This window comes from Chelonoidis abingdonii, chromosome 17, assembly GCF_003597395.2.
Source record: "Chelonoidis abingdonii isolate Lonesome George chromosome 17, CheloAbing_2.0, whole genome shotgun sequence".
In the NCBI taxonomy this organism is placed as follows: Eukaryota; Metazoa; Chordata; order Testudines; family Testudinidae; genus Chelonoidis; species Chelonoidis abingdonii.
The window spans coordinates 22,732,076-22,754,807 of NC_133785.1; the positions used below are offsets into that span (position 1 = coordinate 22,732,076).

Below are 22,732 nucleotides of genomic sequence, written 5' to 3' on the forward strand. Positions count from 1 at the left end.
TAATTTTAACACAAACTTTAATTATCCTGATAGTCACAAGAGTACATAAAATCTATGTAACTTAGAACCATATTACACAGAAAGTTTAGGAATAACCCAAAAAAGCATGTTCAAACCTAAGATCTAGTAGTTACTAGAAAAAGTCAGTTCAAAATAGGCTGTTTTTTTAAGTGGATTATAATACATTTATTGGACAAATATAGAACAACAAAAGAACAACACTGATAAAAAGAATCTGTCCCAGTGTTTGTAGAATTGAACCTTAAAAGTATGTAATTTGCCATACTTTAAACAAAAAGAAGGAAGTTTTAGGGCCTGGACAAATTATCAAGTGTCCGAATCTGAATCCAATCTACGTAGCCTTGTCTACATCAGATTTTTTTTTTTTTTTTTTTAGTATTTCCCATTGTTACTACTACTACTAGTGGAGCAGCAATCACAGGTAGCAAGAGTGGAATACTAGTGTAGGCAAGGCACTGGCATTTTTACCACAACTACATTAGAGGGTGGTTTTAATGGTGGAAACTGCTGGCACCTTGTCTACACTAGATCTCCCAACATTGGAGCTTCATTATTAGTAGCAACAGAGGGAAATTTTAGGGGGAAAAGTTTAGCATAGACACAGCCTATGGAAGAGGTAAGTTATATTTTGTAAACTGGTGATTTTGTTTCAGTAGTTTTGCAAAGTGTACATTTGTGGTTGGTTAAAAATACCTCCAGGAGTTCCTTCTAGTATGGAAGAATATATGGCTAAAAAGGTAGTTGGTAAACATACACAAGAAAACTATGTAAAAAATAAAACCCAATATCAAGTTAATATGTATTTACATTTTCTGGCACAGAACAAAACTCAGTTAATTCACAATGTTTTAAGGAAAAATAAACTAATATTTACAAAAATGGAAAAGACAAATATTTACACTACGGCTTCTTACTCATTTAGTTTCACAGCAGTTTTCCTAGAATGTATACATTTTGTTTCATTGGAAATAAATGTGCAAGATTAAACAATGGCAAAATATTATGCAAAGATTTGCTTCTCATCTCGCATAGTACTTACACCTTTGATGGATTCCTGCATATATGTTATTTGCATGGTTGTTGTAGCCACGTTGGTCCCAGGCTTTGAGAGTGACAAAGTAGGTGAGGTAATATTTCTTACTGGATCAAATTCTGTTGGTGGAAGTGATGAGCTTTTGAGCTGCACAGAACTTTTCCTCAGATCTCAAGGAGGTAACCAGAGTGCCTGAACTAAATACAAGGTGGGACAGATTGTTAAGCATATGGGGTTCATACATACTATAGCAGACCACTTAAAATGAAGTGAGCAATTAGTAAGCAGTAAGTTGCATTACAAATTGTTGTAATGAGCCACAAAACCAGTCTCTGTTAAGTCCAGGCTTTTTAGTATCCAATGGAATTCTGAATTGAAGTTCCAAGGCTCATCTTCTGAAGGTGTTGTGCAGGTTTACTTTGAGGATGAGGTTTGAGAGGTCACATATGGAGTGATCGCTTTGTGAAAAAGTGTTCGTTCATAGGTGATATGGTGTTTTTGTCTTTTATCATTTTCTCTATGAGAGTTAAATTCAGAGCACAGTGATTGTCTGGTTTCACCCACCTAGTTATTGCTGGGGCGCTTGATGTGCTGGATAAAGTACACCACATGTTGTGATAAGCATGTCTACGACCCTTGGATCTTAAAAGGTGTGTTGCAGGGAGATATTGATTATTGTAGCATTGGCGTTAGGTCTGCAGGTTTTGGATCTGTTGTTGGGACAGGGTCTTGTGCTGCTTTGAGTTGGCATGTCCTGGTCTGTGTCCTCTTCTGGCCTTCAAACAACCCTCCAACCTTGCCAACTCATCATCAGAAGCAATCTCCCCACACGCCAGGAAACATTAACTCAAAGTGATACATAGAGGTCCTACACGTAAGTTAATAAACTGGTCTAGCAACAAGAAAGGGAAAAACATCCAGCCAGTGACCTTGTAAAGTGTTTTAACCTAGAAATATTGTTAAACCCTACGTGCTAGATTCTGATAACCCTGATGCAGATACACAAATGCAGGGAGAAGGGGCAGAAAACTCCTTATGCCCATACACGCACACTTTCCATTGCCTTTAGTGGGCTTTGGAACAGGTTCTCTAAGAGCAAGATGGGGCAGGCTATCCCATTCACAAGATTCCATACTCATATAGGTGCAATATTGGAATTTGACCCAGGGAGCAAATTTAGTCCTTGTGTGAGGAGGTCAAAATCCCCTGAAGTCAATGGAGTTATACACACTTATACAAGTGCTGTGTTTGGCTCCTCATCACTCAAGCAGCTAGTTCAAATTCATCCTTGGTGTGGCATCCTTTCTAATGATAAGGAAATTGTCTGTATTTATACCCTCCAAAAGAGAATGATCATGGGCAAGCCAGTGCTGTATCTCTACATCAGAAACATCTTTTGTTACATTTGTTCTGAAACAGACAAAGAGCAAGATTCTGTTCTTAGTTCCACCTATACAGGGCCACTGATGTCAATAGGACTGCATAGGTTTAATTACATGCAGAATTGAGTCTACTATGTTTAAACTGAAACATCATAAACTTGGTATATGTTACATACTATTTGATCTCTTGAATCTGGCTCTTGCCATCCTAATACATTTTATATATTGAAACCAAATGAGAGCAGGCACCTTTCAGGTATGATATCCTGACACATAATCAGCTCTTGAAATGTGTTTCAATGTGGTTAACATCACTTACACACAGTAGTTTCCCAGTGGAGTTTTCTTCCCCACTTAAGAGTCTGGAATGAATGATGTTCATTTTAAATCAGGAACACCATTCCTTATCATTTAACTTCTTTCCAGAGACAGCCGTTGAAGATCCTTCCTAATGTCGGGATGATCTTCCAGATCTTCATATAATGACTGAACAATATCCAATCTCCTGTAGTCCACTGGTTTTACCAGACTGCGAATAACCTGAAGACACCTCTCTTTCAGACTGAACACTGCAAAGAGAGAGAGAAGATTAATATTTATGTAATTTGACACTTGGAGCTTCTCTAGTACTCTCCAGCCAAATATGTCAAAAGTATCTCACAAACATTCATGAATTTAGCCTGCAGTACTTCTGAGAGATAGGTATTACTTTTCCCAGAATGGAGAGAAATGAGACCCAGTGAGGTTAGGTATATCACAGAGTCACTGGCAGAGAGAAGCAGAACTCAGATCTTCTGATTCGCAGTTATGTATCCTCCCCAGTGGATCATGAAATATATCACAAGATACATTAGAAATGCAGAGAGCGGGGAAGCTTAAATAATGTCAAAACTCTGTAAATAACTGTACTCAAGAGAAATTAATGATGTTGCTTTAGGAATCTCTTGTTTTCAATTTTTGATATAAAGTTTTTATCAATTGCTTGAATATCTGATTCATTCACACCCTCCCTTGTACTAAAGTAGAATAAGGTCTCTGATCTTAGCTCATCAATTTCCCCTTCAATTCTAGCAGATTGAACTCTCTTTATAGTTGTACCTGGAAGTGTGATATTTGCAAATATGGGCTGGCCATTCACATTGGGAGTAGGCACAAACAGCTCTGTCTGATTGACAAGAAGTCCATCATCTGTTTCTGCATCTCTGAACAGCCAAAGATGTTCTATAAGAAAACAGAGATTAAATATAACAAAGGAGCTATATTTTTAATGGTTTTTAATGTTATCTTTCAATTGTATATAAATATGAGGAAGGTAATTTATTTTAAAATGAAATTGAGCTCTGGAATGAGTAACTGTTTCAATTCTTCTTGCGGCTTGTGTGCCTGTCAGTGGATTTCAAATAGATGTCTGAACTGATGTCCACTAGGGATTTCCCAGGAGCAAATAATGTTGCCAGTTCCTTAAATAAACACACTTAGGCAGCCATGGACCCTTTGGACATCAAAACAGTGGCCACGAGACAGGCAGGGTGGGCAATACCTGCTGTTTTGAATCAGATACTTTATTGGCATCCACTGCTATAAATCCATCCAAAGTTCAGCTTTGCACATCAGTTTCACCCCTCTGCTTCAATAAAGGCCCTGTTCATCCCCACCTTGGCGGGCATGCATCCCCCCACCCATGGTAGTTGTGCACCCCCCCGCCCATCACCACCCTGGTGGGCACACACCCCCTGTCCATCCCCACCCTGGTAGGTCCACCCCATGCCCATCCCCACCCTGGCAGGTGTGCACCCCCCACCCAAGTAGGTGCACCCCGGGCCCATCCCCACTGTGGTAACCGTGCACCCCCCCGCCGCCTCCCCATCCTGGCAGTTGTGCACCTCCCGCCCCCATCTAGGTAGCTGTGCACCCCCACACTCCTCCCCTGGCAGATGTGCACCCCCCGCCCGTCCCCACCAAGGTAGCTGTACATCCTCCGGCCGGTGCCCGGCTGCAGGAGCGGGTAGGGCTGTGGCTGGCCCTCGAAGTCCAGCCAAATGGGGATGACCACCCGGGGGCTCCGATTACAAAAGATCACGTGAGCGGGCTCCCGGGTGTTCAGAGAGCGCAGGAGCCGTCCCCTCTGTCCCGCCGCCAGCTCCTGTGGCATCTCCAAACCGACGCACCAACCCCCACTGACCCGGGGCTGCGACGCGGCTTTCGGGGGCCTTCCTGCCCATGCGCAGCAGGACACTGACGCCATTACTCTGTGGGGAAGCGTTTGGGAAAAAAACCGGCTCCAACCCGCATGCGCGACCTGTCGGCCATCGCTCTGTGGGGATTGAGGGCACTTGTGCTCTAACTTTACTGCGCCTGCGCCGCCTGGCGGTGGGGTGGGGTGTGTGGAAGCGTAGTGAGCTGTACTGCGGCCTGTTTAGTTTTTAGGGGGCGGGGGCCGCTACCATTTTGAGGCGTTGTTTGAGGGTGTCGTGTGGGCGGGGAGGGTGTTACTGCGTTCTCAGGGAAGGGGCGGTGCGCTCCGGGGGAAACGAGGGCGGGGCAGGCAGAGGCTGAGCACCGGTCAGGGGCTGAGGCGGATCAGACGGTAGCACGTTGTCTGATCCTCCCCAGCTCGAGGATGGGAGACGTGGCGAGGGAGTGACCGGGTGTCTTGATTCTATAGGGACAGGCTTGATATTTGGGGCTTTTTCTTATAGTGGCTCCTATTACCCCCCATCCCGTTCCAATTTTTCACACTTGCTGTCTGGTCACCCTATCCTAAGCATTTCCACCTACCCTTTGGCTGCTAACGTGTTAGGCTGAGGGGAGGGTGATGGATGTGTTCCATCTAGCATTGCACCTGCCCCAAGCTGGTTCCAGATTCCATGGGGCGAGGGGGGGGGGCGCTGGTTGTGAGCCAAAAAGCCCTGTGCAATTTGGGTCTTGCATACTATAGAGGTGCCCCTTTCTCTGTGGTCTCCTTAAGCCGCCAAAGGTTAGGGTGCTTTTGTAAAGCTAGGTGTCCCTATGTGTAATTTAAATGTTCATTTCCTGGGTGTTCAGCTACTGAGTGTTTGTGGATGTAGTAGCTGGATATGTCTTTTGCAAGGTTTCAAAGAACTAGGACTTATTTCATTGTGAGACTCCTGTTATGATGCTATACTTGTTTCTTTGGATCATTAGGTTTGACTAGTGCTATCAAACTGACCACTTACAATAGAATTGTAACAGTAGCATGTCCCCAAAAAGCAACACTGTTGTATGAGGTGTTCTTGTAGCTCTGTTGGTCTCAGGATATTCGAGAAACTAGGTGGGTAAGGTAATATCCCTTATTGGCCCACTTCTGTTGGTAAGCGACACAAGCTTTCCGCCTACACAGAGCTCTTCAGGTCCAGGAAGATGTTCCACCTTGTATTTTGCTGTGGCCATTAAGAGTACCTTTCCCAGACCTGATGAAGAGCTCTGTATAAATCAAAAGCTTCTCTCTCTCACTAGCTGATGTTGGTTTAATGAGAGACATTACCCACCTTGGCTTGTTAAAAAGCAACATTAACATTCAAATTATACAGTGGAAATTTTCTTTATCACTGTGGTGTCAACTGCAGTTTGGAAAAGCCTTGCTGAAATGATTACTAAGTATTGGAAAGGATGTATGAAATGACATTACAAATCTGTGTTCAAAGAATATTATTTACATTACAAAGTGAAACCCCTGAAAGTTAGGAAATTTAGGTTTCCATGCAATTTTAATTGCCCCTTGTGCATCTGCAGTATGGTAACTTTTAATTACATAGCCACATAGTATTTTTTTTCCTCAGGATCCCTGGAATTTAGGGAGCTATTCCTAATAATATCAAGAAATTTCTGTGTGAGAGAGAAAAGGAGAGGAGCATCATGCATGCTTTTTGAATGCAAACGATAAAAATCATTGGTCTCTATAGTAGTGGTTCTCAGCCAGGGGTATGCAGAGGTCTGCCAGGGGTGCACCAACTCATCTAGATATTTGCCTAGTTTTACAACAGGCTACATAAAAAGCACTAGCGAAGTCAGGACAAACTACAATTTCGTGCAGACAGTGACTTATTTATACTGCTCTATATGCAGTGAAATGTAAGTACAATATTTATATTCCAATTGATTTGGAAATGAGAGAGTAAGTAATTTTTCAATACTAGTGTGATGTGACAGTTTTGTATTTGTGTGTGTGATTTTGTAAGCAAGTAGTTTTTAAGTGAAGTGAATTGGGGGTATGCAAGACAAATCAGCCCCCTGAATGGTGTACAGTAATTTGGAAAAGATGAGTGCTACTGCTCTAGAGAACAATCAGGCCCTCTACTTAAAGTAATATTTTAATAGTTTTACTAATAAAAACTCACTATCAAAATTACAGACCACCACCTGTTTTGATGACCGTAGGGAAAGTACTTCTGAGAAATTCTGAATGTATATTTGTGCTTTATAGGATGTATAAGTTTTAGTAAATGTGAGGTGTCTGGGAGTGCACATGTGTAGTGTTTACTTTGGATGGGTCTATGTGTCTGATAGGTGTACATATGGTGTATGAAACAAGTGGATGAAAGGATGTGTATATTGGAGTGGATAGATTTGTGTATGTGGTTATGTATGAAAATTCTATTGTGTAAGGAAGTATGTGTGGGCATGAATGAGTCAAAATATGTGTGTATTGTAATTGATGCATGTGGTGGGCAGAAGTCTTCTAAAGATCTATTTCCAAATGCACTGTACTGTACTTTCCTGTGAGGAAGAGGGTCCTTCTCGGAAGGTCCATATATCAAGTTCCTGTCAGCTACATTTCCCTGGATACTAAGCTGTAACTTTCAAAGCAACAGAAACAGAACTTCTGAAGGTCCGCCTTTTTCTCCTCCTTATTGGACAATGTAAATCAGAGCTTTTTAAGACCAGCTATGTCTGTTGTCTGTATGAGTTAACTGGGCAATGGATCACGGATTAGTAACGGAAAGAGGCATGCTTTATTTCTAGCTCTCCTCCCAAATCTCTCCCAGTAGATCAGTGAGGCAGGATCTTATTAGCTACATTTGACAGTTCCCTTGCAACATTTATTAACTAACTTATTTCAGTTTGGACCTCCCACATTTAGGATTTAGCATTTGGAAATTTGATTGCAGTTTTTATTTATTTATGAGCCTCATTCTCTCTTTTGCTATTACCTTTATTTACCGTTGGAGGAGAAGGAATATTTAATGTATTTATTTCCTTAGTGGAGGAGACTTTGCATATTTTTTGGCCTATATTTGTGTCCCCTTCCCCCCACCCCACAAAATGCAGTGGCTTTTGTAGCAACTAAACTTTTAAAACTAGGTAATTTTTCAATAGGCTATTGGTGTGAATTTGTGTCTTTTATTTCCAGCAGCAAGATGTTACTAGACACAGAGACAAGGAAAGCCAGCATCCTAGCCTCACTCCAGGCTCTGGGGGAGGATTCTGCAAATGGGAGAAAAAGGAGGAATCACAGAAGAAAGCTCATCTCTGGTCCGAGTCCTACTATGTGTGGCTGCCTTCTCCCAGGGAAACTTCTGCATGGATCCAGATTCACTGATAGAATCTTCCAAAGGGGAAATCTCACAGGACCACTGGCTCTGGAAAGGGTGAGACTGACAAAAGCAAAGCTGGGGAAAAAGTTCCGAATTCCTAAAGGCAAAGGAGACACCAGATGGGCACTTTCCCAATCGCTGCAGGAGGTCATGTCCTCTGCCCAGGAAGACCAGGTATGCTTTCAGGTGAGGACAAGCAGGATATAGTCTTATATGGGACTGACTGATAGGACCAAATTTAACCTTGATGTAACTCTATTAACATCAGTTAATAACCAGGAATAAATTTGTCCCTTTGTACTAAGGAAGCAATTTCGTGTATATGTAAGCAAAAATAGATTTTTTTGCACAGAAACTGAGAGAAGATTGTATCAATACAGTGGTTATAATTGTATGATATAAATTAAAGAGGCTTTCATGTCAGTGCATCTAATGTTGCGCCTATGTAAAACTGCCAGAAGTTGATAAAAATCTGATCTTTTAACTATAGACTTAAACCATGTGGAAAACTTAGAACTAACTTCTTGTTAGAGAAATACATCCAGTATTTCACTTTTCTCTGTCTTCTGTTAAAAAGAATGGCTGCATGAAGGATGGCGTTTTGCTTTTATCCAGTCGTCTTCTGCTGCTGTCATCACTCATTCCTCACTCAATGTAAAACTGATTCTGATCTGACACTAATGTGGCTATTGACTTTAATGGAGCTATTCCTGATTTACACTGGTGTGTACGAAAGGAGAATCTGGCCCATAATCTTCTGCTTATGAGATTTCAGTTGGGAGCTGTGGGCCTGGTTATAATGTCACAGGGTGAGGAATACGCAGCAGGGGCAGAAGGACTCAAGAAACAAATATCCTATTTCCACATAAACTTTCTAAGTAGTAAAGAATGAGGGGAGGATGAAAAGAAAATCTAGTCCCTAGTCAAATGATTTTTGGTGTTTTTAATGAGGTGTTTCAATGAGGTGTTTCAAACTTTTATTCAACAGAGGCTGTGGTTCCTCTGTACCCTTGCTGAAGTGTTTGACCAGTGGATCTATGAAGTTATGCACCTACCGGCCACTCTAAGTGCCCCCGCTGCACTGCTTTGCAGAAAACTGGTTCACAATAGTGCTGAACCTCCCTGCACAGTTTCTCTGTGTCCCCGCCAATTCCCCACTTCCTTGTGCAGTAGAACCATGATTGTGTTTATGACCTTTCATGCCTTTCGGAATACAGATTTCTCCCAAAAGAGGTAGGGGATTTTCAAAGGAGGATAATATTTCAAGGGCAATCAATCCTCATACTTCAGGGCATATACCGATTACAGGACTAGGGTAAAGAGGAATTTTCCTCATGGACAGTATTGCCTGGTTACATGCATTATCAAGGTTTTCTCTGAAGCATCTGATATTGGTCAGAAACAAGCTGTCAGGCTATATGGGATCTTGGGCCTCTTCTGAGATTGTAATTTCTAGGTTCCAATAAAAGACTTGAGAAAAGACAATGAGTCGTAGTACAGTTTTGTAGACCTGCAGTTCTGCCACTTCAGCTTACAGTATAACAGGAAAAATAAATGCACTTTTGCATGGAAACATAAGTCCTTTATCTGAATGGCTTTAATAAGGAGCTTCAAGTATGAAAAGCATTCTTCAGCTCTAAGATTTTTGTAATGATACTTATTGTGTAACTAACAATACCTGAAACTGGTAACAAGAGTAACTGGCTATTGGTTCCTTTTTTCTTTCAGCCAAATCTTCTCTTCAGATTTCAGAAAGCTGCTAAAAGCATTGTTATGCTTTGCTTACTTTACAGAGAGCACCACCTACTGTGAGTAATGAATATTTGTTTGTGATGCATTTTATTCTGTTCTACTTAGGCTTTTATATCACATCCTTTACCATGGTATTTGAGCACCTTGTACATAGTACGTAAACACTTCTGTTTCAATTATACATCATGTTCAATTATAGTCCGAAATTTTGGGTTAACTTTGGAGCAGGTAAATGAAAGTTATGTGACACTATAGAATATGAATGTGTTGCTATTTAGTTACTGTCTATGGATCTTCTAGAGCTTATTGGGTATTACTTTCATGAGTCCTCATAACCTTTTTGCATATTTGTCTGAATTTAGTTTACTACATTTATATGTAAATGACCAGAAGATTTACAGTTCCAAAAATTATAGCCAAGTTAGAAAAGGAGAAGTTTTTGTTTTGTATAGTGATGAGATGTGTCAGTTACAAAAATAACCCAGGGCCCAATCTTTCAAACACTCGCTTATGCAGGTTGGCCCATTGACAGTAACAAAACTATTGGAGGCTATGTGTATGGGTTTGCAGGCTGGGTCTAGTGTTAGAAAAGTGTTAGCCGTTTGAATTGGTCAATTAAGACACAATTAATAAGATTAATCTCCATACTTTCATACACTTGGTAATTTGTAGACCCATGCTTAGGTGTTTGGATGTGGACAAGAATTATAAGCCTTAAAATTGTCTTTAGTTAGCTGAAAGATTTTGCACTAACAAGTGTGTGTCTTTTTGTTAGAGCCAACCTCAACTATGGGATTGAGAGAGTCAAGAGATGGAAATCCCAATCAAACTACATGGAACAGTCTAAGGAAGAGATCCTCTTTGATGTGACACTGTTCAGGGCTAAAAAACAGGTAGGGAGAGAGCAGAGTTACCACCTCTAGTTGGCTTCATTGATAATTATTTAGACTGGATAACTTGGACCTAATCAGTTGCGTATGTACTGACACAAGGGTGATCTCAGGGCCTGTTAATTTGAATATAATGCCTTGACAAAAACATATGGTCCTAGGGCTATTAAGAAGCTGGTTTTAGGCTAGATCACCCTAGAAATGTTTGCTTTTTTTGTTAGTTGGTGAAGGGTTCGATTTCTTTACAACATTTCTATACTGGTAAAAACGTGTATGTAGATGCAGTTATGCTGACATAAAAGTGCTTTTGCCGGTATAGCTTATTTGGTCATGGAACTAGTATAAGCTATACTGGAAAAGCAGTTTGGATTTTTTTTGCCAGTATAAGATGTCTGCGCTAGAAGGGGTTGCCTGGTAGCTATACCAGCAAACTGTTTCTAGTGCTGAGCTGGTGCTAGTGGAGATGCAGTTATTCCAGTATAAAAGTGCTCGTGCTGGAATAGCATATTTTGCTTATACTGGCAAAACTTTCCGTGCAGACTAGATCTTATATTCCTAATGAAAAAGGTTCAATTGCAAATTTGTTGTGAATTTTTAATCTTGCATTTGAGTTTCAGTAGTCCCTTCTAATGAGACCATAAGCAGTGTTAGGAACAGTATGGTAGAAACTAGTGCTTTTGTGTAAAATCCAATGTGGCTGAATCCTCATCGGTGTTTTAATCAAACAGTTGCAATTTAATTACAGTTCAGTCAATCTCTCTATTCTGTCTAGGAGCCTTGATGCAGGCATTTTATATCAATAAATATAAAGCTGTTGTTTCATCAGTTTTATTGTACCTGCTCATTTTTTTGCCATTTACATTTTCATTCTTTTTGCATGAAACTTGGGAATTAAGTTTTCTGGCATTCCTGCTTCCATACCAGTGCTCTTTCCTACCTGCAATGTGCAGTGGCATATGAATAGCATATACAACACATGTAGATAGCACATTTGACAATTTCCTTTACTTTATGCTGAAAATCTGATGTATGTCATAGTGAACTGTGAACCATTTGAACTTTTCTGAGGAGGATAAAAAGATTGCTAAAAAGTGCATTTTTATGTTCGATGTGAGGCATATGAACAACTTTTCTTTTGGAAATTCACTTTTAAATGCCTAAAATAACATCCGAACAAATCCATAAAGGCCAGTGTCAGTTTAATTGTGTCAAATGTGCCTCATTTTATCATGCATTTACTCCAGCCAGGTATGAAGTTATCATGATTGCACACGTAAACATGCCTTTGGGGATCTGTGCTTATGTGCCAAAACTGCCTGAAAAATCTGGTCTTGAATGTGAAGCATGGCATAGATTATTTGCAAGGTTTGTTATTTAGAATTGTGCTTCAGATTTCACAGCTGTATGGGTGAACCTAAGTATGTATGTAGTTAGTTAGTAAACCCAAGTCACATAGTATTTGTGTTTGTTTTTAATAAGCTTCTTTTCCTCCTTTTAGGGAACCATTGGTGTGTCCATAATAATGCAAGCTCTAGTGTTCTCAGAGTCAGAGTATCTTTACTATCCAGGAAATGAAATACTCCAAGGAGATGAGATTATGTATTATTGCTGCTCTGTAAATGGCTTTTTGAAGCATTACCAAATCCCAGGGGAGGGGAAATAAAAGCTATTACAAATCCCAGAACCTGTGCTGATACCCCTGATGATGAGTCTAAAATAATTACTTGGCTTTATAGTCATGTGCTAATTAACAGGCTATACATTTCACCTGGTTCCTCACGATTGATTCCTAGGATCATGCAGTTCCGACCATTTGCAGCCCTTGATCCAGGCTTGCAACTCCTACTTTTGTCACAATTCTGAGTCCTTTTCTTCCCTGTGTGTCTGCAATTCACATTGACATGAATGGGAGTTGCATACACTGATGCGATGTCTATATGCCCTTAAGCACTCCCTTTAACTTACTTGGTTGAGGCCTATAGAATGAATTAATTTGTTGAAACTGGTTGATTAAAATGAGATATTCTGCGGATAGCAGAAGAGAAGTGTGATTGACACTGAAGTTAATGACTATCACAGTCAAGCATTAATTAAGTTTAATCAGTCTTGCAAATCTTCATTGCTCACAAACTTGTCTTGAAAATAATACTATCAAATAATGGTCCGCCGATGGATATAAAATATCCTTAATCTATCAATTTACCCTTGGAGCACAACTCGGAAGACCTAGAGTCTATTCCTGACCGTGCCACTGGCCTGCTAGGTGACCATGGGCAAGTCACTTCACCTCCCCATGCCTCAGTTGCCCAGTCTGTAAATTGGGGATACAACTACTGATCTTCTTTGTAAAGCACTTGGACATCTACTGATGAAAAGTACCATATAAGAACTGGGTGGTCGTCTTATTATTATTACCACAATACTCTAGACCTGACTGCAGTATAGCAATGTATTGATACCAAACAGCATCTGTGTAGAAAGGAACCATACTGGTTGCTTTGTAATAATTGACTTTCCCTTCTTGAAGTCAAGGATCTCTGAGCGTGCCATACATATTCTTCGTCAGTGTCCTCAGGAGCGAAGTGAGAAGGACATCAGCTACATATTAATCACCCTGCAGCCTGTGAAGGCCTTTGGAAATTACTCCACAATGATTCAGAAGAAGGTGGCAAAGGCTGGATGGTATTCAAGGTAATAAGGAGGATAAATCCTATGGGGAGAGAGACTGAATTGGTAAAGTCATATGCAGCTCTGCTGTACAGGCAAAACAGGTCAGTGTTTTGGGCAGCAGATCAAAGGCAGCAATAGTATAAGTTACTGTATGGGCTGACATCTAACCAGTTTGTGTAGGACAATAAACACTATAGTGCTGATGTTGAATAAAGGCAAGAAAATTGCTGAACTGTTTTTATTTTTATGATAACTTGTGGTCTTGTATAGGGTCTTTACCATGACTAATGTTCCATTGACAAGCAGGATGATTTACACTACCACAAAGATACAGAAAAGGAGGAAAAACAGCTAAAGCATTTGAAATGTAAAATATTAAGTAAGGCTTTAATTTTAACATTTTTGTTCCCTTTCGCTTTAGGTGGAGAGGGTTTTTAAAAGACCCTTCCGCATTTGATAGTCTTTTAGATGGTATCAAAGGTGGTAATAACTGTTCTTTTTGGGAGAAAAGAGACGTTAGTTGAGAAGGGTTGGAGTGTTGTTATCGCTGTTATTGTTTAAGTCCAGTCCGGTTTCCTAAGAAGACAAAACAAGACACACACACACGAAAGGGAAGAGAAAGGAACAACAAAAGTAGAAAATGCAGCTTGTGTCTCTGGTGTTGACTTACACTTCTCACTGCTGAAACACAGCATGGTCTGATCTGCTACTCTGAGCCCTGATCTACACTAGGGGGGGATCAATCTGAGTTATGCAAATTCAGCTACGTGAATAATGTAGCTGAAGTCGACGTACTTAGATTGACTTACCGTGGTGTCTTCACAGCGGTGAGTCGACTGCTGCTGCTCCACCGTCGACTCTGCCTGCGCCTCTCACGGTGCTGGAGTACAGGAATCGATGGGAGAGTGCTCGGGGGTTGATTTATCATGTCATCGGTTGTTGGCCACCCATCCGGCGGGTAGTGTAGGCATACCCTGAGACCTGGCAAACTTGTACCAGCATTGAACTGTTTAGGGTGTTGCTTTTAGTTGCCTTTCTGGTCACAGGCTCACAACAATGTTGCAAAATATACAGTCGTGAATGGTTAAGCTAGACTCTTGTTAGACAGAAGGGGAAAAAGAGCGGGATAGGAAGAGAAGAAATAAGGTAGGGAAGGAAAACACACAAGGAGTAGGGGGGCATTTTTTTTGTCTGACTCCCCAGATAGTGTTTGGGATTCAGCCAGAGAAGTGGCAGCGTCAGATAGGACCCTCTCTCTGGCCTGGTCTGGAAATCTCGCAGGATCAGGATGACGAAGGCCTGGGGTGTCAGAAGACAGTGGGAATGGCAGCCATGATGGTAAAGCTTGCTCCAGTATCCATTTTTACTCCCTGCAATCTTTCTTTAAGGATTCCAAAAGGTAATGATGGGTGGAAAAGCCACCAATTTTGTCCTTACCGATTAGGCCTAATTTCCAACACACCAATTTTGAGTCATTGATTTTTGTTCTCAGACTTTTCTTGTTTACCAAACATGATCTTAATGCAGTCCTTGCATTATATCACTAGGCCTTTTTTTTTTTTTTTGGACTAATTCAAAGTCTTTCTGTCTTGCGTTTGCACCTTTTTCCATTCCACATTTGTTCTTATAGGTTACTGGGACATTTTATGAACTTTTACTCTCTTTTCACTGTTGAGCTCACAATTAGGGTAAATATGTAGGCCCAATTATTACAACAGCCCTGAATTTTTGGTATGTTCAAATCAGGATCCAAAACTGCATTCACTTTTCACATTTGAGCTTTGATATACAAGCATTTATACTATCCAGTGTGTTTGTGTGACAGTATAGATGAAAATCTGCCCTTTTGGGGTCAGGAATTTGGAAATAAAATGTAAGTTACAACTCCCAACCAGGCCTTACTTATATTAGCACTTTTCCTGCCATGGCTGCAGCTCCATCAGTGTTAGCAAAAGTGGGAATCCTAGTAATAATAATTATAGTATCTAGCTCTTATATCCATAGATCCCAAAGGAGATTATAATCAATTTAGTGATGGGAAACTGAATCACAGAGAAGTGAAGTGACTTATCCAAGGTCACATAACAGGCCAGTAGCAGAGCAGGGATTAGAATCCAGGTCTTCTGAGTCACCAGCCAGTGCTCTTTCCAGTATACCGCAGCATGTCAAACAAAATGAGATGATGTGGGTCTGTGATTTAGCAATGAACTTAAGACTTTGAAGATTCAAGATGTTCAGAACAGCTTGGAACTATAGCAACACTGTTAAACTCTTTATTGTTCAGGGAATCTGTCCTTTCTAGGTATGAATCCTGCCAAGTGATGATCCAACAGGGCTACACACCACACTCCTTCTATATCTGTCTCTCAGGATCTGGTAGGTAGTAGATTATTAAAAAAATAAGAAATGGTATTTATTACTGTGCCTCGGGGAGCCCAATTAAATTAAGGTTCAGTTTATTTATGTGAAGGGTGTACAGTGTTTCTTCTACTTAAGATTCTTTACAAGAGGCCTTTTGAATGTTTTACAGCATTTTAAAATGAACTTCAGTGGAGTTGGCAGATAGCGCAATAACCTTATGTAGGGAGAGCCTTGTTTTCTGACTTCAGACAGGAATTGCTGCATCGTGGATAGAGACCTTTGATCAGCAGTGATACTAAGCTTCCTTGCCTCTTTCAAACATAGATAAGCCAAAACCAAAAATTAGACATATGTTGCCCAAAGATAATTCCTCCAGAATTCTTTTGTCTGACAGAGGGTATGTCTACACTACGAAATTAGGTCCAATTTATAGAAGTCGATTTTTTAGAAATCGATTTTATATAGTCGATTGTGTGTGTCCCGACTTAAGACTATTAAGACCATTAACTCGGCAGAGTGCATCCACAGTACCGAGACTAGAATTGACTTCCGGAGCGTTGCACTGTGGGTAGCTATCCCACAGTTCCCGCAGTCTCCACTGCCCGTTGGAATTCTGGGTTGGGATCCCAGTGCTTGATGGGTCAAAAACATTGTCACGGGTGGTTCTGGGTACATGTCATCAGGCCCTCCTCCCTCCCCACCCGTGAAAGCAACGGCAGACAATCATTTTGAGCCTTATTTCCTGCATTACTCTTGCAGACGCCATACCACAGCAAGCATGGAGCCTGCTCAGCTCGCCATCACCGTGCATCTCCTGGGTGCTGGCAGACATGGCACTGCATTGCTACACAGCAGCAGCTCATTGTCTTATGGCAGCAGACGGTACATTACGACTTGTAGCCATTGTCATTATCATCTCCTGGGAGCTCTTTTAGCCGACCTCGGTGAGGTCAGTTGGGGGCACCTGGGCAGACATGGGTGCTCCTGGCAGACATTGATGAGGTCAGTCAGGGGTGCCTGGACATAAATGGGAGTGATTCCAGGTCATTCTCTTTTTAAATTTCATCTCATGGAGATGCAGTCGTACTGCACCATCTTCTGGGAAGCAGCCAGGCAACGAGGATGGCTAGCAATCGTACTGCACCGTCTTTTGGCAAGCAGCCGGGAGATGACGATGGCTACCAGTCGTACTGCACATCTTCTGGCAAGCACTCAGGTGATGATGATGGCTAGCAGTCATACTGCACCATCTGCTGCCAGCCTAAGATGTATAAGAAAGATGGAGTGGATCAAAACAAGAAAGAGACCAGATTTGTTTTGTATTACGGTAATTTGTATTCATTTGCTCTCTCCTCCCTCCCTCCATGAATAGTTGGGGGAGGGATAGCTCAATGGTTTGAGCATTGGCCTGCTAAACCCAGGGTTTTGAGCTCAATCCTTGAGGGGGCTATTCTATATGACAGTTGTGTGTGTTTCTCCTTGATGCAAACCCACCCCCTTTGTTGATTTTAATTTCCTGTAAGCCAAGTTGCCCCTTCCTCCATCAGAGCAACGACAGACAATCATTTTGCACCTTTTTTCAGCGTAGACGCCATAGCACAGCAAGCATGGAGCCCGCTCAGATCACTGTGGCAATTATGAGCACTGTAAACACCACATGCATTATCCTGCAGTATATGCAGAACCAGAACCTGCAAAAGCAAAACCAGGCGAGGAGGCGATGGCAGTGTGGTGACGAGAGTGATGAGGACATGGACACAGACTTCTCTCAAAGTGCGGGCCCCAGCAATGTGGGCATCATGGTGTTAAAGGGCAGGTTCATGTCGTGGAACTCCGATTCTGGGCCCGGGAAACAAGCACGGACTGGTGGAACCGCATAGTGTTGCAGGTCTGGGATGAGTCCCAGTGGCTGCGAAACTTTAGCATGCATAAGGGCACTTTCATGGAACTTTGTGACTTGCTTTCCTCTGCCCTGAAGTGCAACAATACCAAGATGAGAGCAGACCTCGCAGTTCACAAGCGAGTGGCGATAGTCCTGTGGAGCTTGCAATACCAGACAGCTACCGGTCAGTCGGGCATGAATTTGAAGTGGGAAAATCTACTGTGGAGGCTGCTGTGATCCAAGTAGCCAACCAGGGCCAGCGCTTCCATTTAGGCTACCTAAGCGGTCGCCTAGGGCTCCAGGATTTGGGAGGGTGGCAGACTGCTCTGGTGGACCTCCCGCAGGCGTCCCTGTGGATGGTCCGCTGGTCCCGCGGCTCCAGTGGAGCATCCGCAGGCACGTTTGTGGCAGGTCCACCGGAGCCGCGGGACCGGTGAGCCTAGGGCACCAAAAACCCTCGCACCGCTCCTGTAGCCAACGCAGTCAAAGACCTGCTGCTATCAAGTGTAGTGAGTCTGGGAAATGTGCAGGTCATAGTGGATGGCTTTGCTGCAATGGGATTCCCTAACTGTGATGGGGTGATAGATGGAACCCATATCCCTATCGTGGCACTGGAGCACCAAGGCAGTGAGTACATAAACCAAAAGGGATACTTTTCAATGGTGCTGCAAGCACTGGTGGATCACAAGGGATATTTCACCAACATCAACGTGGGATGGCCGGGAAAGGTACATGACACTCGCATCTTCAGGAACTCTGGTCTGTTTCAAAAGCTGCAGGAAGGGACTTTCTTCCCAGACCAGAAAATAACCGTTGGGCATGTTGAAATGCCTACAGTTATCCTTGGGGACCCAGCCTACCCATGAATGCCATGGCTCATGAAGCCATACACAGGCAGCCTGGACAGTAGTCAGGAGCTGTTCAACTATAGGCTGAGCAAGTGCAGAATGGTGGTAGAATGTGTATTTGTACTTTTAAAAGCACGCTGGCACAGTTTACTGACTTGGATAGACCTCAACAAAACCAATATTGCCATTATTACTGCTTGCCGTGCACTCTACAATGTCTGTGAGAGTAAGGGGGAGACGTTTATGGCGGGATGGGAGGTTGAGGCAAATCGCCTGGCCGCTGATTACGCGCAGCCAGACACCAGGGGTTAGCCGAATACAGGAGGTGTGTGGTGCCATGCATAGAAAGCTTTGAAACCCAGTTTCATGACGGCAGCTACAGTGTCAAAGTTCTGTTTGTTTCTCCGTTGATCGAACGCGCACCTGCCCTCAGCCCCGCAGTTCACTTTACTTCCCCCCCCTTGTAAGCTAACACCCTCCCTCCCCACTTGATCACCTTTTGCAAGGCAAATAAAGTCCATTGTTGCCTTCACATGCATGCATTCTTTATTAATTCATCACACAAATAGGGGGATAACTGCCAACGTAGCCTGGGAGGGGTGGGAGGGGAGGGAAGCACTGGGTGGGATGGGGGAGGAGGAAAGGACAAGGCCACACTGCCCTTTAAAACTTATTGAATGCCAGCTTTCTGTTGCTTGGGCAGTCCTCTGGGGTGGAGTGGTTGAGTGTCCAGAGGCCCCCCCATCGCGTTCTTGAGTGTCTGGGTGAGGAGGCTATGGAACCTGGGGAGGAGGGGGGTTGGTTACACAGGGGCTGTAGCGGCGGTCTGTGCTCATGCTGCCTTTCCTGAACCTCAACCATACGCCAGACCATATCAGTTTGTTCCTCCAGTAGCCTCAGCATTGCCTCTCGCCTTCTGTCACCAAGCTGATGCCACCTATCATCTTCAGCCCGCCACTTATCTTCAAGCCACCACCTCTCCTCGCGTTCATATTGTGCTTTCCTGGACTCTGACATTGATAAAGAGAGATAAAGAACAGTTGTTGTTTGAATGCCAGCAAACACCGGAACTATACGCTGTGTTATGGAATGATTCCAGACTACATGCTACTGGCCTGGCATGCTAAAGTGTCCTACCATGGAGGATGGAATAAGGCTGCCCTCCCCAGAAACCTTTTGCAAAGGCTTTGGGAGTACATCCAGGAGAACTTTATCAAGGTGTCCCTGGAGGATTTCTGCTGCATCCCCAGACCTGTTAACAGACTTTTCCAGTAGCTATACTAGCCGCGAATGCCAGGGCAAATTAATCCTTAAAACACATTTGCTTTTAAACCATGTATAATATTTACTACTGTACACTCACCAGAGGTCCCTCCTCTACCTAGTGGGTCCCGGAGGCAGCCTTGGGTAGGTTTGGGGGGTACTGACTCCAGGTCCAGGGTGAGAAACAGTTTCTGGCTGTCGGGGAAAATGGTTTCTCCGCTTGCTTGCTGTGAGCAATCTTCAACCTTCTCCTCGTCATCCCCCAAACCCACATCCCTGTTGTGTGTTAGTCCATTGACGGAGTCAAAGCACAGGGTGCGGTAGTTGTAGGAGCACCTCCTTAAATGGCATGCAGCTCATCATAGAAGTGGCATGTCTGGGGCTCTGACCCAGAGCAGTTGTTTGCCTCTCTGTTTTTTTGGTAGGCTTGCCTCAGCTCCCTAAGTTTCAGGTCCCTGTTATAGCCTCTGTCCTTCATGCCCTTGGAGATTTTTTTCAAATGTTTGGGCATTTCGTCTTTTGGAATGGAGTTCTGATAGCATGGATTTGTCTCCCCATACAGCCATCAGTTTCTGTACCTCCCATTCAGTCCATGCTGGGGCTCTTTTGCGATTCTGGGACTCCATCATGGGCACCTTTGCTGATGAGATCTGCACTCACCTGCAGATTGCCATGCTGGCCAAATAGGAAATGAGATTCAAACGTTCGTGGGCCTTTTCCTGTCTACCTGGCCAGTGTATCTGAGTTGAGAGCACTGTCCAGAGCGGTCAAAATGGCGCACTCTGGGATAGCTCCCAGAGGCCAATACCATCGAATTGCGACCACACTACCCCAAATTCAACCTGGCAAGGTCGATTTCAGCGCTAATCTTCTCGTTGGGGGAGGAGTACAGAAATCGATTTTAAGAGCCCTTTAAATAAAAAAAACGGCTTCGTCGTGTGGACAGGTGCAGGGTTAAATCGATGTAATGCTGCTAAATTTGACCTAAACTTGTAGTGTAGACCAGGGCAGAGAGAAGGATTTAAACTTAATCTTCAGTGTAATCCATTAGAATTTCAAACAGGTTTCTTTGTTTACATTTTTTTTATTCTGTCTCTTGAAAACTTATGGCTCTGTTCTTTTGAATTGCAAACTGCAGCACAGTGAGCCTGATCTTGTGAAGCGCTGAGCACCATGGTGCTCTGTTTCTCACAAGATTTGGCCTCCTGGCAGGAAAGTTTTGCCACATTAGCTGGAATTAGGGATCCAGTAATTTGTCCTGGGGGTCTGTTTTTCTCTATTTACACATACATTAACATTCACTAAACCTGACAGAAATTGTGCGTTTGAGTGCAGGTGCACGTGTTAATGGAAGGAGTAGAGCACTACTCATGTTTTAAATACATCTGTTTCCTCACACTGTAACATGAGTAGTTATGCAGCATATCTTCTGCATCTAATCATAATTTGCTCACACCTAGTAGAAACAATGAAACAGACGTGTACCTTGCATATTTGAGAGTATTTTTTGTTTATAAAAATTGTAGTTCCAAGAGGAATTTTGTATCAGATCAGTACACATCTCAGAGGATCTGAGTTTAGGCACCTGTCTCCTGGGCAACATGTTGTGCCATCTGAAACATGTTGCCACGCACTTTAGACTCTTCTCAGCTGCATATTTGGTAGTGTTCAGGAAATGCCTGTGTTATGTAAATAATTCTCTAAGCTCTTAATACCAGTCTGCACTACAGGAAATATTCCAGACCTTTTGTACCCTTCAAAAGAGTCAGAGTCTGTGTGATCATGTAAAGTTTACAAGAAAGCAGTAATACTATGTCCCTATCATTTGTCATGTTTTGTAAACGTACCTTCCACTCCCTACTTTTGTTTTCTTGTTTTTTGTTTTTTTGCAAAACATACATTTTGGATTAAAACTGCTTGAAAATATTCTGTTGAAGCTCACAACAAGCAGGATAATGATACATATATTTTTCATACTTAAAGAGCCTTCACATCACATTCACAAGGGGTCTAGAAAAAATGCTAACTTGTTTGCACAATAAGCCCCTATTTGATTTACAAGTTAACAGCTAATTCGTGGTGATCTTTACTTTGTAGCAACAGTTATCAAGAGGAACAATGACAGTGGCCAAGTAAAGCCTGCCTGGTTCTTTAGTTGAGGGGATGCATTTGGGGTGAGTTACAAAACAGTGCACTAGGTGTTGAAATACATCAACAGCAAGATAGGTTTGAGTCACCCTGTTGTTTTTGCAAGGTAGGTAAAATGAGTTTCATGCAATTTACTGTGTGTGTCACGCAGAAGAGACACAAAATTGAAATCTCGAACACTTGTGGTAATTAAAAATTCCACACACTTCCCCTGAGAGCTGAGGTTTGTCCAAGTGTCCTCGGGTAACATTTCTACTTGGTAGCACTGTAGTGCTGCATTCTGTGCACCAGTTGGCTACTGTTCTGCACTCCAGCTGTGTTTCAGTGGTGGAGAGATATCTGTCTTGTGGGATATAGAGTCCTGTATAAATAAGATGACTTTTTATAATGTGTGACTTTTTATTATCTGCTGATTTATTTTCAATACCACAAAACATATTCTCTGTTGCCTAGTTAAATATAGACGTGGGGAGAAGAAGATTTGAAATTAAAGAATGATTAAAAACTAAATTGATATTTTAAAATTATATGCTTTTCCTCTCCTCACTCCACCCTTTTAATTATTATTTTTCAGGATAGCAGAGAATCCTGTGGCACCTTATAGACTAACAGACATTTTGGCGCGTGAGCTTTCATGGGTGAATACCCACTTCATCAGATGCAGGTAGTGGAAATTTCCAGGGGCAGGTATATATATGCTAGCAAGCAAGCTAGAGATAACGAGGTTAGTTCAATCAGGGAGGATGGGGCCCTGTTCTACCAGTAGAGGTGTGAAAACCAAGGGAGGAGAAACTGGTTCTGTAACTGGCAAGCCATTCACAGTCTTTGTTTAGTCCAGAGCTGATGGTGTCAAATTTGCAGATGAACTGAAGCTCAGCAGTTTCTCTTTGAAGTCTGGTCCTGAAGTTTTTTTGCTGCAGGATGGCC

The 22,732-nt window shown here is 42.5% G+C and overlaps 2 protein-coding genes across 5 annotated transcripts in view; one reads left to right on the forward strand and one right to left on the reverse strand.

Moving 5' to 3' along the window:
- VHL (von Hippel-Lindau tumor suppressor) lies at window positions 1-4,684 on the reverse strand. Of its 3 annotated transcripts, none has more exons than XR_004374204.2 (4): window positions 4,396-4,612; window positions 3,535-3,657; window positions 2,756-3,005; window positions 1-1,251 (listed from the first exon to the last, which is right to left on the reverse strand). XR_004374204.2 is itself a non-coding variant. In XM_032784234.2 (3 exons), exons 1-3 carry the CDS (start codon window positions 4,679-4,681, stop codon window positions 2,848-2,850), a joined length of 567 nt encoding a protein of 188 aa, XP_032640125.1. In that variant the 5' UTR covers window positions 4,682-4,684; the 3' UTR covers window positions 1-2,847. The 3 variants fall into 3 exon arrangements, 1 of the variants encoding a protein (XP_032640125.1); XR_004374203.2 differs by having other exon boundaries at window positions 1-1,922; XM_032784234.2 differs by having other exon boundaries at window positions 1-3,005; window positions 4,396-4,684.
- A 1,630-nt stretch (window positions 4,685-6,314) lies between these two features.
- LOC116827057 (cyclic nucleotide-binding domain-containing protein 2-like) overlaps window positions 6,315-22,732 on the forward strand; it is a 19,705-nt gene continuing 3,287 nt past the window's right edge. The window contains exons 1-7 of one of the 2 annotated variants that reach the window (XM_075073103.1): window positions 6,315-6,528; window positions 7,811-8,177; window positions 9,720-9,799; window positions 10,519-10,636; window positions 13,161-13,324; window positions 15,588-15,679; window positions 21,755-21,831. In XM_075073103.1, coding sequence (XP_074929204.1) covers window positions 7,815-8,177; window positions 9,720-9,799; window positions 10,519-10,636; window positions 13,161-13,324; window positions 15,588-15,679; window positions 21,755-21,816 — 879 coding nt within the window. In that variant the 5' untranslated portion in view covers window positions 6,315-6,528; window positions 7,811-7,814 and the 3' untranslated portion in view covers window positions 21,817-21,831. The remainder of the gene's footprint in view (window positions 6,529-7,810; window positions 8,178-9,719; window positions 9,800-10,518; window positions 10,637-13,160; window positions 13,325-15,587; window positions 15,680-21,754; window positions 21,832-22,732) is intronic. The other variant, XM_075073104.1, reaches the window with a different exon arrangement.

What these genes read in the sequence shown, in the direction of transcription:
- VHL (XM_032784234.2), bottom strand. Translation starts at nt 4,681, where the DNA reads ATGGCGTCAGTGTCCTGCTGCGCATGGGCAGGAAGGCCCCCGAAAGCC. An exon ending in GAGGATGTACAGCTACCTTG is followed by an intron (nt 3,658 to 4,395) that starts GTGGGGACGGGC and finishes GTTTTCTTATAG; the next exon opens with AACATCTTTGGCTGTTCAGA. An exon ending in TGCAAATATCACACTTCCAG is followed by an intron (nt 3,006 to 3,534) that starts GTACAACTATAA and finishes CTCTCTTTGCAG; the next exon opens with TGTTCAGTCTGAAAGAGAGG.